This window comes from Podarcis muralis, chromosome Z, assembly GCF_964188315.1.
Source record: "Podarcis muralis chromosome Z, rPodMur119.hap1.1, whole genome shotgun sequence".
Classification (NCBI taxonomy): domain Eukaryota; kingdom Metazoa; phylum Chordata; class Lepidosauria; order Squamata; family Lacertidae; genus Podarcis; species Podarcis muralis.
The window spans coordinates 11734113-11753044 of record NC_135673.1 but is presented as its reverse complement, the minus strand read 5'-3'; the positions used below and the strand labels follow the sequence as shown (position 1 = coordinate 11753044).

Here is an 18932-nt window from a genome sequence, read left to right as displayed (position 1 = left end):
ACTTAACCTGAGGTACCACTGTATATCAGTGCTTCTTTCAGGATAAAAAAATGAGGTGCTGGTACACGTGATAAAAATGCTGTGACTTCCAGCACAAAATGGCTGCCATAGGCAGCAAAAACGGGTGACAGTAGTATGTACCAGCAAGTATGCACCAGCACAAAAGCAGCACCATTTCAAATACCCAGGAGAGAGAATGGCTGCATGGTGAGACCTTTTATCCGAGGAGCTCAAGGTTGATGTACACACTACTTCCCTTCTCCATTTTATCCTTGCAACAACCACGTGAGGTTGGTTGGGATCAGAGACAGAAACTGACCCAAGGTCACCCAATGGGCTCTGTGGCTGAGAGGGAATTTGAACCCTGCTCGCCCAGGTCCTAGTCCCACACCCTGACCATAGCACCACACAGGCTGGAGCTGGGATGTAACCTGGAAGTACTTTATAGGATGCCTGGGTCAATGGGAGCCAATGAAAAGAAGAGTCAGAGCTCTCTGTGACCCTGCCAAAATCAATGACTGTTTTCAGTGGTCTTCCTCTTCCAATCAAAACCTTCTTTAGCCATGGAGTCTTCCATTTGCTAGAGAACGGTTTGCTTTGCTTGAAGCTATTGGTATTTTGTAGACAGGACCTCCTGCTTTGTGTGTGCGCGCATGTTAATTATTTAAATGGCATGTCCTTAAAAACCATTAACAAGTCCCCAAAGATAAATACAGGAGCTTCTTCTCAAGCTATAGCAGGAAATGAAATGACTTGTGGCTTCTGTTAATTATCTCAAATTGTTAGCAAGAAGGGCGGCTCCCTTGAAGCTTTTAATTTATCTGTTGGACTTGGAGGGGCTAACAAACGTTTTGTGCAGTGGTGGCAGAGGAGGAAATCTGTGTCTGTTGTACAATTTTCAGCATACAGATTGTAACTCAACCTGTGTGTATCTGTGGTGAGGGAAGTGAGATGGTTTTGACAAGGGCTGGTGCAGCTGGGGTTTAAATAGCTTATGTATGTGTGTTTACCTTGCACATTTATGAACATTGATTCTATATTTGAAACCTTTGAATTCTTATAACAGGGGGAATAGGGATCCCCTTGCAGCTCTCATTACCTTTAATAAACTGCAGCTCCCAGGATGCTTTGGGGGAGCCATGCATGTTTAATGCTGTATAATAGTGCTTTAAATGTGTGACAGTGGCTGTATTGGTAGCTGTTTGTAGTACAGCACATAAAAGGGCCTTGTGAATGTGGCCTCAATCTGTGGGGTGATAAAGAGCTACTTAGACTTGGCTGCTGTTACTCATTTCTTAATTGCTCCTTCTCTCACCTTCTTAGGCTTCCGTTTGCCTTGTGATGAGGTTCCTTTAAGTGTCTTCTTGCAAGCTATCCTGCTCAATTCCCTTCAAGTAATTAAGTAATACTCCATTTAAAGAGGAAGGAAGGAACCAGAAGTTTAAGGACACAATTATTTCTCTTGGTGCAAACCTTCTGAGTTTAATTTCTCTGACACGTGTCCTGAGGCTGAAACTTCAGCCCTTGGGGCCAAATGTGACCTTCCAGACCTCTCTACCTGGCCCTAGGGATTCTCCCAGCCTATATGTCATCCTCAGCAACACGCCTGTCTCAAGGCCACACCTCTCACTGGCACCAGCTGACTCCATATCTTCCTTTGGAATGTGTCCTTTAAACTTTGATTATGCCCCTTTCATCTCTGGGTTTTAGATAGAGGTGTGTGTGTGTGTGTGTGTGTGTGTGTAAAATCTAGGCTGCTGTACAAAGGTAAAATCTGCATTCATTGTTTTTGCCCATATTTGTATCTGGCCCTCTGTACAACCGGCATGTGGCCCCCAGAAAATTGCTCAGGTGGGAATGGGGCAGGATTTCCCCCCTAAAGATATTTTAAAAGTACTTTCTGAATAATAATAATAATAATAATAATAATAATAATAATAATAATAATAATAATAATTTATTTATACCCCGCCCATCTGGCTGGGCCTCCCCAGCCACTCTGGGTGGCTTCCATAAAAACCACAAATACAGTAAAATATCACACGTTAAAAACTTCCCTGAATAGGGCTGCCTTAAGATGTCTTCTGAATATCAGGTAGTTGTTTATCGCTTTGACATCTGCTGGAAGGGCGTTCCACAGGGCGGGCGCCACTACCGAGAAGGCCCTCTGCCTGGTTCCCTGTAGCTTTGCTTCTCGCAATGAGGGAACCGCCAGAAGGCGCTCGGCACTGGACCTCAGCGTCCGGTCAGAAAGATGGGGGTGGAGACATTCCTTCAGGTATACTGGACCGAGGCCGTTCACCTTCAGGTTATCCTGAGCCTGCTTGCAGCTTCCTTTTTTCTGTGTGGATGACACAATTTTGGCTGCTTAATAATAATAATAATAATAATAATAATAATAATAATAATAGTTGTTATTGTTGTTTCATTACATTCCACTTTTCTCCCAAGTTGAGATTCAAGGTGGCTTCCAACATTTTAAAACATCATTATAAAATAAAAAGTAATAAAAACAAACTGGTTTAAAAACAATAGTCAAAATGCATCTAAGCACATTGAGAACCAGCAACTAGTATCTAGTAGCCCAGTGGCCAGCATTGCCTGCACCTTAGTTTTCAAAGGCCTGTCTGAATGGGAAGGTCTTCTCCTGCCAGTGGAACTATTCCAAAGAGGGAGCCTGTCTAATGTGTCAGGGAAGGGAATCCCACAATGTGGAAGCAGCCATCTGTCACCAACATCTGTGCTTCTGATGCTGATGGAACCAAGAGAAGGTGCTCACCCATGGAGCTTAGCACCCAGGCTAGTGCCTTGGCACACATAGCCTGAACATCTGAAATGGAAGGACGTAGTAATATATGAATACATTTTTGGAACCCTGGACTTTGCTTTTCTCCTCCTGTATCCTTCACATGCAAATACACAAGTGAAAATAATTTCCCATCTCTAGTTATGAGCTCCTAAGAACTGGATCAGGCCAGTGGACTATTTGGTTCAGCCTCATGTTCTCACAGTTGCCAACTGGATGCCCCAATGAGAAGCCTACAGGCAGGACCTGAGTATACCAACTTTTTCCCCACGGGATTCCTAGCATCTGGTATTCAGAAGCATGCTCCCTTTGGCGGTGGAGGCAGAATGTTGCCATCATGGCTAGTGCCCTTTTATAGCCCTTTTTTGCTTAACCCTCCTTTCAAACCACCCAGGTTGGTGCCCAGCACTGCATCTTGTGGAAGCAAATACCATAGTTTAGCTGTGGAATGTGTGAAGAAATTCTTTCCTCCTAAATCTTCCAACACTCAGCATGCTTTATCTCTGCTGGAGTGGTTCTACATTGGCAAATGCCCCAGACCCCTTCTTTACGCTGGATTATTCTAGTTTTGGATTTGGCTACTTCTGCTTTTACAGAACGGACTTCACCCCTTTTATCCAAGGAGGTGTTTGATCACAAGCTTTATCTGCACAGAAATGTAATTGTATCGTGGACATCCTCTCTTGGGTACATCTTGCAGCAAATATTTTCCCTTCAAAGTGGCTTTAGGGGAGGAAATTGTGGGGAGGTAAATGAACTTTCTCTTTTACTGGGTTTTTTTTCTTCTTCTTCCTTTTACTTCCTTGCAACCAGCTTGGGAATTTTCTTCTTTTAACTTCAAATGTTGTAAACCAGGGTTTCCCAAACTTGGGTTTCCAGCTGATTTTGGACTACAGTTCCCATCATACCTTACCACTGGTCCTGCTAGGTGGGGATGATGGGAGTTGTAGTCCAACAACAACAAAATTCACAGGAGTGCAGAAATAGGTGAGTTCACATGGAAATAAAAGGCACGGACCAGATTTCTCTTGCATTCCAACTCTCATTGGCAGCAGCTCCCCAGGGTTTCAGGCAGGCGAAGTTCCCAGCTCTACTTGGAGATGCCAGGGATTGAAACCTTTGAACCTTCTGCATGCAAAGCTGTTGCTGTTGCTGTGACCTACGTTCATTCCCTTGGAAGCAAGGGGGGAAAATAATCAATTGGGCGCTCAGCATTAAACAAGGAACAATCAAAACAGGAACCTTCAATTTAGGCTTATTTAAGTTTGCGTGTGTGTGTGTGCTCGCGCGCGCACTTGCACGTGCACATGTGCAAAGAGAGAGACTGAGGCTTTAAAAGCCCCTCTCTGAAGGTAGTGCAAACAGGATCTTAAGAACATATGCCAGTAATTAGATTAGGCTTTCAGCCCAAACCCTCACATTGATCATGCTGATAACAACATTACTTTTGTAAGAGGATTTTAAAAAAATATTTTTTTAAAAAAAGAAAATGCAAACCTAGAAGCTAAAAATAGCAAAGTTGTCTAGACATGTCGTTACTTTGTAGGGATTATATAAGTCACACCATACCACTTCTGGCCGTTTCCTTGTGTCCCTTAATGTTCTCATCTGTGTTGCTAACAAAAAGCAGTGTTGATTAGGCTGGAAGAAATAAGTATTTGCTCTTAAATACTTAGTTCTGTCTCCTTAGATTTAAGGTTAGTATAGTAGACAGACTTTGTCAAACAGGAGGAAATTCATCCTCAAAAAAAGAGAGAGAGAGCTCTGAATAAAGTATGCATCTCTCTCACTATACCTTAGTTTTATAAGCAAACTGTAGTTCTCATGGTTGCCAGTAGGCTTGACGAAAGAACAGGTGAGTGAGCAAATGGAGTGTTGCACAGCCCATACGATTTGTTAAGGAAGGAATGGCATTTAGTGGATGGGGCTGCCTCCTCTCCCTTAAGAGGATTGAGTCTGTAGTGAATAGACTGTTGTTCTTTTTATGAGGGGTGGGTGGAACCTGAGTTCAGATCCTTACTCTGCCACGAAGCATTCTGGGTGGCACCAACAGAATCACTTCTTTGGTTCTCACAGAAAGCCTAAATGGTCAGAAGCCTCTACTTGCCTGTAGTAGCTGCTGATTCTGACATGGGATGGTTAGGCTAGAGAGTTCCACTGCAACTCCTTGAGGATTGCTACCTTGCTTCCCTTCTAGTGGAGCTGGGGTTCTTGCTGCAGCGCCAGTGGCTTATAGAGATTATGCTGCGAATTCTTCTTTCTTTCCTGCTATTGCAAAGAAGGAGAAGAGTTTCTTTGAAAAGGAAGGTGGGCATATGAATTGTATTAAGTGAGAAATCATCCGAATGAATAAATAAAAGCATGCAAGATGAACTGGCAAGCATCAGCCGGTGTTCAGAGAGAGAGGCTCAAATGGGGTGCTGCAGTTGACAACAGTCCCTGTCACCATCTTAAGCGATAGCTGCTACTGTTGAATGAAGGCTTCTGACAACTAAGCATGTGTTTCAGATACAGCTCAAGCTGGGCAGTCCATGCCTATCAGACAACAGTAGCAAAGCCACTTCAGTTTCTCCATCCTGTGAAGAAGCTGGTGCTGGAATCTTTATACAGTGGTACCTCAGGTTAAGTACTTAATTCGTTCCGGAGGTCCGTACTTAACCTGAAACTGTTCTTAACCTGAAGCACCACTTTAGCTAATGGGGCCTCCTGCTGCTGCTGAGCCGCCGGAACCCGATTTCTGTTCTTATCCTGAAGCAAAGTTCTTAACCTGAAGCACTATTTCTAGGTTAGCGGAGTGTGTAATCTGAAGCGTATGTAACCCGAGGTACCACTGTATAGGGGTCAGAGAAGAACACATGATTTTCTCCAGCCTATCACTGACCAGACTCATCATGCTGGATTTGCACCATATCTTGTCAACGTGTTATATTTATGAACTCTCCGCGCCCCAGCACCAAATCTTCAAATGGTTGTCTAAATCGAAGGGTGGATTAACTGACTGCCTAGCAGGGAGTATTTCTGCCTACACACCATGTGACCAATTTCCCTTCGTTTTTCGAACCACAGGCCTGTGAGGAAGGACAGAGGCTTTTGTGTTTCTCCCTTTAACCTCCAAACCACCTCAAGAAGTAGTAGCCAAAGGTAGTTTTAACTTGATTAATATTTTACGTGGGGTTCTCTTTAATCAGTTGACTCGCTGGTGACAATATTTTTAGGACTGACACACACACACACACACACACCCTTTGCTTTTGATCCTTCTCTCCATTGGAGGAGAGAGACTTAATGAGGTAATAAAAGCCTCAGGCCAGCGTTAATTAGGTGTAAAAGGCGAGCTGTGCCCCCTGTATTAGCTATAGTGTGCTTTACCTGTCCTTTTTTCCTCTTCCTTCACCAACTCTTGGCTATTGATATTTTTTCCAGGTTGCACAGACGGCAGATGGCTTGGATGCTGACCTCTGGAAAGATGGCCTGTTTAAATCCAAGGTCACACGATATTTGTGCTTCACACGGACCTTTTCTAAAGAGAATGTGAGTGGCTTGCTTCTCAATCTTGGGTGTTTGTTTCCTGGGCTGGTCAGGGAACAAGAAAGGTTGTAGTAGGAAGCAGAACAAACCAAATTTCTATCAAGCTTTCTTTCCTGGTTGCCTGTTGAAGGTTTTTAACTCGCCACAGGTGAGCAGGTAAATGTACTGTTCACATGCTGCATTAATGTTTTGATGTCCCGCTGAAGGAGAAAGTGTCACATAATCTATGGATATTGTTCAAGTGATTTGTTGCTACTTTAATACTACTGCCACCCACTACATTTTGAGTTAAGATGCGTCCTGTTTGGCATCAGTACTGATTTTCTCACCAATATTCACACATGCTTTCATCTCAGATGTCTTGATGATGGAATAAAAGCTCACACATTTTGCTGCTTAAGAGAGTTTTGTGATTAAGTAGTCTAAGTGTTTCTTTTCTTAAAAAATAAAAAACAATTTGGAAATGTGGCTTTGGCAAGTCACCCCTTTAAAAACAAGTTTCAGCAAGGGGTATGCAGACATCTTTGCATGGGATACTGTTGGAATGGGAGGATCCTAAATACTGACCCACATAGGCAGCTTGGGAAATGCTGGCTCAAGGGCAGTCAAGTATGCGGCCTTTCAGATGTTCCTGAGCTACAGCTCCCATCATACCTGACTAATTGGCCATGCTGTCTGGAACTTACGGGAATTGCAGTCTAGCAACATCTGGAGGAGGGACGCAGGTGGTGCTGTGGGTTAAACCACAGAGCCTAGGACTTGCCGATCAGAAGGTCGGCGGTTCGAATCCCAGCGACAGGGTGAGCTCCCGTTGCTCGGTCCCTGCTCCTGCCAACCTAGCAGTTCGAAAGCACCTCAAAGTACAAGTAGATAAATAGGTACCGCTCTGGCGGGAAGGTAAACGGTGTTTCCGTGCGCTGCTCTGGTTCACCAGAAGCGGCTTAGTCATGCTGGCCACATGACCCAGAAGCTGTACATCGGCTCCCTCGGCCAATAAAGCGAGATGAGCGCCGCAACCCCAGAGTCGGTCACGACTGGACCTAATGGTCAGGGGTCCCTTTACTTTACTTTAACATCTGGAGGGCACCAAATGGGCAACCCCTGTGCTACTTGAAAAGGCTAAAAAGCGGGGTGGAACCTGCAACAGACAGTTGCAGTGTGAAGTGCTTCCTGTTCAGAAACGGCATTCCATTCCCCCTTCCTCCAGTTTCCCATTCCTCCTGCTCATTCCACGTGCATTCCATGGCCATTGACCACACCCAGTCTTAACTGGGCTGGGCTTGCCTCCCGCCCCCTGCTTTGTTCCCCTCCTCGCAAATATTTTTTTGTACTTTTACAGACATTAGGATTTCCCCCTCAAGCCTGCAGGCTCCTCCCACTTTCTGTGTATATTGCACCTTTTCGCATACATTAAGGAACGGCACTGACAGCCCGAACATCAGAGGATCTGTTGGTGTGTTCATGAGGTTTTTCTTTCTCCAGTGCTTGATTAATCAGGGAAGACGTCAGTTTGGATTCCATGTACTATTCCTTGTTCCAGCTGGCTTGCAGATGCTGCTCTTCTTTCTTTCCCCCCAGGAACTTTTCTTGTTTTTGGACCTTGCAACGAAATACATGTAGAGCTAATTAGCCAGATTCATTACATATGTCTTTGCTCTCCAGATAAGAGCTGTTTGCTGGATATGTTTAAGCACCCTGGGTTGTGTCCAATACTAGTCCTTCTCTGAGTAGACCCATTGATATGAATGAATCTAAGGTAGTTGTTTCCGATTAACTTTGGTGGGTCTACTCGATGAGTAGGATTAGCATCAACTATAACCCTCTCACTCTCCCCCAAAGTTCGTTTGATCAAAGTAGGGTTCTTTCAATGTCACAATGGCCGTGTACACAGAATGAATTTAAATCACATGACATCACCCCCCCCAAAAAATTGACTCTTGGGAGTTGTAGTTTGAGGGTGCTGGGAATTGTAGCACTGTGGGTAGTAAATTACAGTTCCCAGCATTCTTAGGGGGAAGTCATGTGGTTTAAATGCGTGGTGTGTATGCAGCCAGATTAGTTCCCCATTTAAATTTTGAAGGCAGCCTTTTTGCCCCTTTCCCTGTCCCTAAATGCAACCCCCACTGAATCCCAAAGTACTTGGGTAGCTTTCCACACCCCACAAGCACAGCAACACATAATTGATTGAAACTGATTTTTTAAAAAAACTAAATTTCCCTCCACAACTGGGCAGCAGGTTGAGTGGAGCTGGGCTAGGTGAAGAATAGAATCATAGTGAATGAATTTCTAGATCAAATAGACAGGTGGCCTCTTCTTAAAAACATCCAAGGAAGGAGAGTTCACCACCTCTCATGGGAGTCCCCTCCACTGTCACAAACAGCTCTTAATGTCAGAAGGTTCTGACAGCTGTTAGGACAACTATATCCCCATCCCAGAGCTACAATTTCCAGAGTTGCCTGGAAAGAGAGGTTAATTGTTAAACCGTTCTGAGAATTGTAGCTTTGTAAGGGGTCTCCTAACAACTCTCAGCATACTTAACAAACTACAGCTCCCAAAATTATTTGGGGGGAAATCATGACATAAGCACAACTTAGTTGGATGCAAACCTGTTTGTCGAATTCAGCGTCCTGGGAATGGCACTTTTAATAATAGTACTGTAATAATAAAGGAGGAATTAAGTTTCTAGTCCTTTTGATTGTGACAAGTTCTTGCTCCATTCGCACGCTGTGTATGTGGGGCAGGTGCATAACTGCATGCTCAATTCTAAGAATTGTCATTTTGTTTGGGTTTCATCGCCTCTTGGCCATCACTTTCCTTCTGTCTCCCAACAGAGCCACCTGGGCAATGTCTTGGTCGATATGAAGCTCATAGATATCAAGGACACTTTGCCTGTCGGCTTCATTCCTATCCAAGAGACCATGGACACACGTGAGTTGAGACTGTTGGTCTTTGTGCTGACCAGATTCTGTGCATACCCTCTTAGAGAAGGTGCTTTGTAGTGGTGAGCACTGCTGTGGGAATTCTATCCATCTTTTGTCTTTCATCCAGATTTGCTCCCACACTATGTGTGATTTGGATTTAGAGGCTGTGCACCGCAGTCAAGTGGGGAGGGGTGTCGGTGGGCTACCAGATCCCTTTGATGATGCGGTCCAGGTTCTAGGTTTGTCTCCGCAGAAAGAAAAGAAGAAAAAAGAATTGTACATGGGCTCAGGGGTTGGCCAATGTCTAAAGATGCCAACATAACAAAGTAGACCTGATGATGATTTATGGACCATTTACTATCTGAAGATCTTGAAGCAAGTTACAGTAGGTAAAAATACATGAATCGTAGAATTACCAAGTTGGAAGGGACCCTAAGAGTCATTTAGTTAATCCCCCTGCAATGCAAGAATACAGGGGGTTGGACTACATGACCCTTGAGTTACCTTCCACCTCCATGATTTTATGATTTGGATATTTTTATGTATTCTGAACCATTTTGAGTTTTTCACATATTGAGCGATCTATAAATCATCATCAGGGCTACTACATGAGGTTGGTATCTTTACCTATCAGGTAACCCCTGAGTCCATGTACATGAATATGCATGTAGAAGAAACATAATATGTCAAATGATTTACACAAAAAGCAAATACTTAAAACAGCATCAATATCCACTATTGGTATAAAAATCAGGGAGTACTACAAGGCGTTGGGGGGGGGCGTGGGGGTGTTCAGAGGAGGGCTACACTTAAAGAAGGTCTGGGTTTTGTAGAGAGGTTTGGAGTAAGAGAAGAGGGAACCTACCCCTGAACTCTCACGCTGTGGCGTTTTGCAGAAGAAACTGCTTTCCGGAAGAAGAGGCTCTGCATCAAGTTCATTCCGCGGGATTCTACGGAGGCCGCAATTTGCGATATTCGGATCCTGGGCCGGGGCAAACAAGCCCCTCCGCAGTATACGTTCATTGGGTAAGGGTCCCATCTCCTCCTCACCCTTTAAGTCAGGAATTTTGGAACTGAGGTTTTTCCAGATAGGAGTCCAGCATTCCCTACCAAAGGGACCCCATGCTGTTTGCGTCCTTCCAAGTGCTAGCATATTTGTTACCTTGACCATTGACTTGAGCTGTGTGGCTGATTGTCTTCTCTTGTCTGCTGCAAAGGGAACTGAACAACATGGGCATATGGTACCGCATGGGCAAAGTCCCCAGGAACCATGAATCGTCTCAGCCCACGACACCTTCTCCACAAGCTCCAGCTACAACGCCAGCTGCTAACCTTCCCAGGTGAGGCTCTTCTCAAATTCTCCAATGCCAGTGGGATTTTTATACAGTTTTATACACCACTTGACAGTATAAAGTAATAATGATGATGATGATGATGATGGTGATGATGTAGTTTACTAAAGCGTAAAACAATGCAATTGTCAATAAGAATTAATAATTTAAAATGTTCTAAAAGTTAAAATAACAATAGACTAAAAATAGATTAAAACTTGCATCAGCTTTCTAAACATGTTAGCAGGTTTGTCTAAACAAGAATGCTTTTAGCAGGTGGTGAAAAGAGTACAGAGAAGGTGCCTGCCGAATGTCAGTAGGCAAGGAGTTCCCAAGTGTGGGTGTTGCTGGACTAAATACATTCATACCACTTGTTACATCCGCTTCATGTTACGTTCTTTCAGGTTACGTCCCGTGGAGACCCGGAAGTACCGGAAAGGGTTACTTCCGGGTTTCGCCGCATGCGCAGAAGCGCAAAATGACGCCATGCGCAGAAGCTGCGAATCGCAAACCGCACATGCGCAGACACGCCGCTGCGGGTTGCGCTCTTTTCATGTTGCGAACGGGCCTCTGGAACAGATCCCGTTCGCAACCAGAGGTACCACTGTAATCAAGTTCTTACAAATGCAGAAGTATTATGGGATACCTGTTAACTGTGAGCATAAGGACATAAAACAAGCCTGCTGGATCAGGCTGGCTTGATGCCTGTGGGAAGCCTGAAAGCTGGGCATTATTACATAAAATATAGTCATTATTGCTACTATATATTTATTTATGCTCCACCTTTTTCCATGACAGGGACTCAAGACGGCTTATGGATAAAATAAGAACAGCTAAATTCATTGGGGGAACAGCTAAAAACAATTAAACTGTAATAGAATAAAAAGCATTATATATATATGCTAGCACTAGTCACCATATCCCCACTTAGAGTACTTCAACAAGCAATATAAAGGGTTCCTAGCAACTAGTATTCAGAGACATACTGCCTCTGACATTGTGACTAGTACAGGGGTCGGCAACCTAAGGCCCATACGCTGCGAGTGGCCCCCCATGGGGGGCCCATGGACCCCCACTGACCGCTTGGGGACCTCCGCCACCCGCTCAGTCGAGTCCCGTGCACCGCACTAAACCGGCGCGGAGCAGAGTGGGGACCGCCTTCCGCGATGCTGGCCGGCTTCCCATTGGCTGCAGGAAGCTCCTGCAGCCAGTGGGAAGCTGCGCATACCTCCTCCATGCCAGAAGGATCGCTGGAAATAGCGTTTGCGCATGCGTGCGCACACACACACTCTGGCCCACTGCGGCATCTGTGGGACCATGAACCAGGACAAGCCACAAAAACCCCTGGACTAGTAGCTGTTGATAGCCTATTCCTCTAATAAATTTTCTGAGCCTCCTTTAAAGCTATCCAAGTTGGTAGTCATCACTTCCTTCTATGGGAGCACATTCCAAAGCGTAGCTATGCCGGGCAAGGAAGTACGTTAAGAGCATAAAGAGAGCCTGCTGGATCAGGCCAGTGACCTATCTGGTCCAGAATTCTGTTTTCACAGTGCCCAGCTAGATGGTTTTCAGCAACCGATACTTGGAAGGTGTGGAGGCAAAGCATAGCCATCTTGGCAAGCAGCCATCATTAGCTTTCCCCATTTGTCTAATCCTCTCTTAAAGCCATCTAAGTTGGTGGCCACCACTGCCTCCGGCAAGAGAACGTTCCTCAGTTTAGCTATGTACTGCATAAAGAAGTACTTCCTTTTATCTGCTCTCTGTATTCCAACATTCAGCTGCCTTTGGATGTCCACAAGTTCTAGGCTTATAAGAGGAGAAAAACTTTCTCCATGCTATGCATCATTTTATAAACTTATAACATGTTTTCTCTAAACTAAAAAATTCTAAAACATTGCACCTTTCCTCATAGGGGAAAGATAATGTGTTGTATGCATGCTTTTTCTAAACAGAATTAATTCACACACTGGTTCAGAGATTCGTGGGAGTGAACTTACAACTAGGAGGGGAAATTATTAACTTGAAAGAACCAAAAATGGGCAGATTTGCCTATCTGTACCCAGGCTTACCCTTGGCGTGCTTGGGATTCATTCCTGCAGTGCCTCTCTTGCTATCCCTGAAACGGTCTCCAAACAATCTGTCAGCTTCAAGCAAAGATGTCATTCCTTTCTCTCTGTGTTTGTGCGTTCCTCCTCCCCACCCCACCCCCCAGTGGCAGATATAATTGTACTTAACATCCATGCAGCAACAACAAAAAAGTTATCAGCTTGCGACAGACACTTTGGGAAATGGAACACACTCCAATTGCAAAAAGATGTGTCGGCTGCGTTTCACGTCCCACTTGCCCAAGACTGGGGATTTTGGTCTCAACTTCTGCATGCTAATGTTGAATTTCGCCTCTCCTCCCTTCCCAGCTCTGATCCTTGAGTGCCAAATAGCTTTTGATCCTGTGGGTGTGTGGAACATGCTCATGTGATTGCTAGACATAATGTCAGAAAGATGGGTGCAACGCGGCACCTAACCTAGTGTGTCGGGGTGGTGAGTCAGAGGTCAGGGGCACAAGTACATAAGAAGAACCCTGCTGGAACTTTGTTGGATTGCCCTCCCATAAATGTGTAAAACAACAGCACCAATGGTCAATGGACCCTCCAGGTTCATGGGCAGTCTACCTCCAAATGCCAGTTACTTGGCTTGGGGTAGGGAGGCACATAAGATTGCGAATATTATGAATATAGGATGGTAAAGGGACCCCTGACTATTAGGTCCAGTCGTGACCAACTCTGGGGTTGCAGCGCTCATCTCGCTTTATTGGCCGAGGGAGCCGGCGTACAGCTTCCGGGTCATGTGGCCAGCATGACTAAGCCACTTCTGGCGAACCAGAGCAGCGCACAGAAACACCGTTTACCTTCCCGCCGGAGTGGTACTTATTTATCTACTTGCACTTTGACGTGCTTTTGAACTGCTAGGTTGGCAGGAGCAGGGACCGAGCAACGGGAGCTCACCCCGTCGCAGGGATTCGAACTGCCGACCTTCTGATCGGCAAGTCCTAGGCTCTGTGGTTTAACCCACAGCGCCACCCACGTCCCATATAGAGTTGTACCTTATATCAATCCAGGCATTGCTCCATCTGGCTCAGTATTATCTACACTTACTGGCAGTGGATTTTCAGGGTTTTGGGCAGGAGCTTTCCCCAGCCATCCCTGAAGACAATAGGGATTGAGCTCAATACCTTCTACAAGCAAAGCAGGTGTTCTACTACTGAGCTATGGTCATTCTCTCAAGTTCTTAATATGCTTATCAAACCCAGAATCTATGGAATGCAAGTATGGCTCATAAGCATCAGTCAAAGTAGATAATGCTTAATTGGAGGGATGAGTTTCAAGCCTGGTCGAGGATATCTTCCCATGTCTCTGCTTTCAGGCGAAAGGTCTTAGAATTAAACCCAAGGTATTTCCAGTTAAAAGGGTAATGTAACAGGCAATGGGGAAAGGGGGCTTTCTCTTTGCTCATTACCTTGGAATGCCACTGCCTGCCAAGAGAACGGAATACTGGGCAGAGGGGCAAGCAGCCAGACCCGTTAGCAGGGTTGGCTCCCTAGAACATCAGAAATACCTTCTGGATCACATCAGTGGCCCATCTGGTCCAGCATCCTTTTCTCACCGTGGCCAGCTGGATCTCCCAAATAGAAAGGATCTGAGCACAGTGTGGGATCCTACTTGTAGGATCCCCATAAGTTGGATCTGAGCACAGTAGCACTCTTCCTCTTGCAATTCCCATCAAGTGGTACTTGGAAGCTTTATGCCTCCAGCCGTGGAGAGAGAACAGAGCCCAGAGGCTGTTTCCAGAATGTTGTTTAACAGAACCCACACGATTTGCATCTTGCTTGGATGTCAAAGCACCTGAAGTGGTTCCAGCTCAGTGGGTTTCGTCTGCAGACGAGGGTGAACTTGGGGGGGGGGGTGTCTGGCTCTGAGAGTCACTTAAAGGAGCTGAGGGAGAAGCAGGGGAACTTATATTTTAATGGGCTTCGATGAGAGTTTTAAACATTTACAAACGCTTTTAACAGTTGGCCCTCCCTGCAGAGCCCTGCCTGGACGAGAAACTTAAAGTACGTTGATGTTGGCTTCAGTTTTGCAAAAGAAGGCATAAGCGTCTAACTCTGGTGGTCTGGCACTAGTGGCTCTTTTTCTTTCCAGTGTATTTTAAAAGCTTGACTTGACATTTGCCTGTGATTTGCCTTCCAAGGGGGCCTTCAAAAGCAATCAACCACACCTCATATAAGGATATAAGGAAACTGCCTTATATTGAGTGAGACCATTATTTTGCATTGCCATTTTGTGTTTTTATGTTGTGAACTGCCCTGTGATCTTCGGATTAAGGAAGGTATACGAATTTAAATAAATAAATAAATGTGTTGACTGGCTGCAGGTCTCCAGGGTTTCAGCCCCAGCCCCACCTGAAGCTGCCAGGGATTGAACCTGGAGTGTTAGAGACGTTCAGTCATAATCCCAGCATTTGGATGATCACAGGTTCTCCATCCCACCTTTAGATGATGTGCATTCATTGTTAGATTTATTAATTTCTAATAAAAGTTGCTGCTCACAACTAAGGTGTTGGTAAAATGATTTTGAAACTGAATTAAACCTGGTTGTTGTGGTGTTTTTTTTAAATGTCAGGGCAGAGGAAAGCATAAAATTACAGCAGCCAAATGTAATATTTGTTGTCGTTTAGTCGTGTCCGACTCTTTGTGACCCCCTGGACCAGAGCACGCCAGGCACTCCTGTCTTCCACTGCCTCCCGCAGTTTGGTCAAACTCATGCTGGTAGCTTCGAGAACACTGTCCAACCATCTCGTCCTCTGTCGTCCCCTTCTCCTTGTGCCCTCCATCTTTCCCAACATCAGGGTCTTTTCCAGGGAGTCTTCTCTTCTCATGAGGTGGCCAAAGTATTGGAGCCTCAGCTTCACGATCTGTCCTTCCAGTGAGCGCTCAGGGCTGATTTCCTTAAGAATGGAGAGGTTTGATCTTCTGGCAGTCTATGGGACTAAGAGATTAAGAAGGTCTGTTTAAAAAAGCTTGGTCAAATGAGGAGTCGTTTGCCTAATGCCAGCAAGAAATGACAGTAGGCAACAAGTGAGCACAGGACATTAAAAGTGAGAACAACAGGCAGGTCGAAAATGTAGGTAAACATGAGGATCAGGAACTTGCTATGAATGAAGAAAGCAATGGAAAAACCAGTGTAATTTTTTTAAAGAGAGGCATTAGAAAGGGTGGAGACTGCTTCAGAATAGATTGGGATGTCAGCTTCCTGTGAGTAGATTTTATTCTTTGTTTCAGGGAGGAAGTGGGAGGGTGGTGGTGGCCTTCTCCTGAGTGTTTTTGTCCTGTAATGATGTTTCTGTCTCTTACCTGACCCCCATCTCTTTTGTGCCATTTTAATGCTGGTGGGGATGGAGTTGGGAGATTCTGGCTTTCCAGCATGTGCAGGAGAAATGATAGTAACTGGCACTGGCTCCTATAAATGAGAGCCTTCCTCTACCTCCCACCTCTCAGCATTACAGATTCTCCTGAAGTCTTAGTAATTACTGTTAATGTCGTTCAGTGGCAACTTTTCACAGGAGCACTGTTGAATGGCTTAGTTGCCTGCACACCGCACATGCAAATCGGCTCCTGTGCGCACCTAGTGATTTTGTATCCTCACTTCCGTCATGCCGTTTGCCGCAAGTGGAGTTGTAAGCATGTCATGCATCGCCTGTGCGTTCAGCAAGTGTGTCAAAACACAACTTCAATTAATTTGCTCTAATTATGGCTCCAGAGAGAGACTAGGGGCTGTATTGTTCCTCATTAAAAGACATTCTCCCTCCCCTCCCCCATTCTTTCTTCCTCATCTGCAGTCTCCCACCGTCGCTTGTGTATCCCATACGGGGAGAATTTCTGAGCAAGAACACTGACTTGCATTTTAGGGACTGGGTAGAGAAGGATTTGGTCTTTGAAAGGCTCCACAATTGCCCATTCAAGTGTTGCATCCAGTTAGTGGAGGGGGAATACCGGGGTGGCCTTAAAATATCTATGGAGGAACTTCCAGCCCATGGGCCTAGTTTGGTGGGATATAAATAAAATATATCTGTATAGAAATGAAACTGTTGGTACCAGGGGAACCTCTCTTAGGAAGCATTTTGGAGGTGGGAGGATAAAACAGCTTGACCCTGGTCTGGCTGCCCACCTCTGATGTCAGAGGGGGAGTTGACTTGATGGTCTGAGAGAGCGGGTAGGGAGAGAGAGGGTACAAGTAGCCAGAGTGGTGTCCTCCAGATGATAGAATACTACAACTCCCAGCAACTCCTCAGCCAGCATAGCTAAGGGATGACGAGAGTTGTCGTCAGGCAACATCTGCGGGGCTACAGGATTCCTTGTTCCTGATTAAGTGCTTTAAGAGTCAGTGTTGTTAATTATTATTACTATTGTTGTTGTTATTATTATTATTATTATTATTATTATTATTATTATTATTATTATTATTATTATATAATATAAAGAAATACTGTTCCAGGCAGCCCTAGGGTGATTGGCTGGAGGAATGTTCTAAACTTATTTTAAGATTATTATTATTATTTATTTATTATTATTTTTTTAAAAAACCCTGTAACTGATTTTAGATGTTTTTAATTGGAATTGTTTTTAGAATTTTTAAATCTGTGTTAGAATGTCTGCTGTTTGTTTGTTTCATTCAAACAATACATCTGTTTTGCCACCCCGGGAGTCCTTTGGGAGGGTGGGTGGGTTAGAAATTCAACAAATAATAAATTATTTAATTTTTACGTTGGGCTTGCACTTGCTTATTGATTGATTGATTGATTGATTGATTGCCTGCCCTTCACTCCAAGGTCCCAGGGCTGCTTACAGTAGTTAAAGCACAGTATCGAAAGCAGTTTAAAACAACTTACGAACAGAAAAATAAAGAGTCCTAAACAGATACACCTAAAGGGTCAAAAGCCAGGGTGTATATATTTTTTTTTAAGGGCCCATCTTATTTTTGTGGTGGCAGCCAGTGGTGAGCTTTCAACCCACGTGATGACACTGTGCCCATTAAAATCCTGGTTAAGTGATCATGCTAACAGCAGCAGGAATGGTTGAAAATGAAAAGGACCCCCACAGCACCAAATCAAGTTTCTCTTTCTCCCCCCCCCCCCAATCTGTGTGTCTGTCTTCATTTGAGTGTTCCACTTCTTCGTATAAGATCAGAGCCCCTCCACCACCACTCCCAATTCATTTCTAATAAGCCAGCTTCAATGATTACTCCTCTTCTGTTTTTTATTTTTGCTAAATGCCTTCGCAGCCGCATCGGAATTAGCCCTGCGGTTTTGAACAGGCTCAGTGCAGCTTTTTGGCAGCTCCGATCAAAGGGATTTGGGGGTTTGAGTTGCGCCTGTTCTCCCTCCTCACGCACACCAGCCTCCCCCCCCCCCCAATCTGCAATAATTTGATGAAGAACTTCGCCCTAATTAAATATTCAAATGCAGGGCCCGCGTCAATATGGCTTCCCGTTGGCTCGGAATGATGATTAATTGTATTCAAAACTCTGGCGGCCGCTGTTCATTTCAACTCTTCCATTGTTTCCAGATTGTTCCTCTCTCCGGCTTGCTGTTTCTCTCCTCCGCTCCACACCTCCATTCTCTCTCTCTCTCTCTCCCCCCCCCCCCAACCTGCTTTTGTTCGGGTTGGGTGTGTGCGTGTCTGTGTTTCGGGATTGAAACTAGTAATTGATTTGCCATATGGTGCCAAGCTGCTCACATTTAACAATATGTGTTTAGGAACTTGGGGACTTTTATAAATTGGGCTGTTGTTGGTTTCTCGTGTGTGTGTGTAAGTGTAAGAGAGAGAGAGAGAGAATGTTCCACATCTAATTTCCTGTCTATAGAATAAAATGACAAGCAGTTTTAAAGGCATAAGGAAAACACATTTCTGCTGTTGGCTTGCAGAGATAAATAAGTTTATATCCATCCTGGCCAACCAGCAACGCTTACTTAAAATAAGGTCCCATCTGTACTATACGTTTAAAGCAGTACCCTGTCCTTTCATGGCTCTCCCCTCCAAAGAATCCTGGGAACTGTAGTTTGTTAAAGGATGCTGAGAGTTGTTAGGAGCCCACCGTATTTCCCTCCCAGAGCTACAATTCCCAGAGTCCCCTGGAAAGAGGGTTGACTATTAAACCACTCTGGGAATTGTAGCTCTGTGAAAGGAATAGGGTTTTCAGTGAAACATCAACACAGAATCATTGGTTGGATAAAAAAGAAAACAAAAAAAATACTGCAAACACCTATCGAAGTTTTCAGTAGACATCTAAAAGA

General features: G+C 44.7%; 1 protein-coding gene across 5 annotated transcripts in view; it reads left to right on the top strand.

Moving 5' to 3' along the window:
• MVB12B (multivesicular body subunit 12B) overlaps nt 1-18932 on the top strand; it is a 99863-nt gene that overhangs the window by 21741 nt on the left and 59190 nt on the right. For all 5 annotated transcript variants that reach the window (XM_028715407.2, XM_028715409.2, XM_077922401.1 and 2 more), the window contains exons 3-6: nt 6230-6337; nt 9166-9262; nt 10152-10281; nt 10473-10595. In XM_028715407.2, the coding sequence (XP_028571240.1) occupies nt 6230-6337; nt 9166-9262; nt 10152-10281; nt 10473-10595 (458 nt within the window). The remainder of the gene's footprint in view (nt 1-6229; nt 6338-9165; nt 9263-10151; nt 10282-10472; nt 10596-18932) is intronic.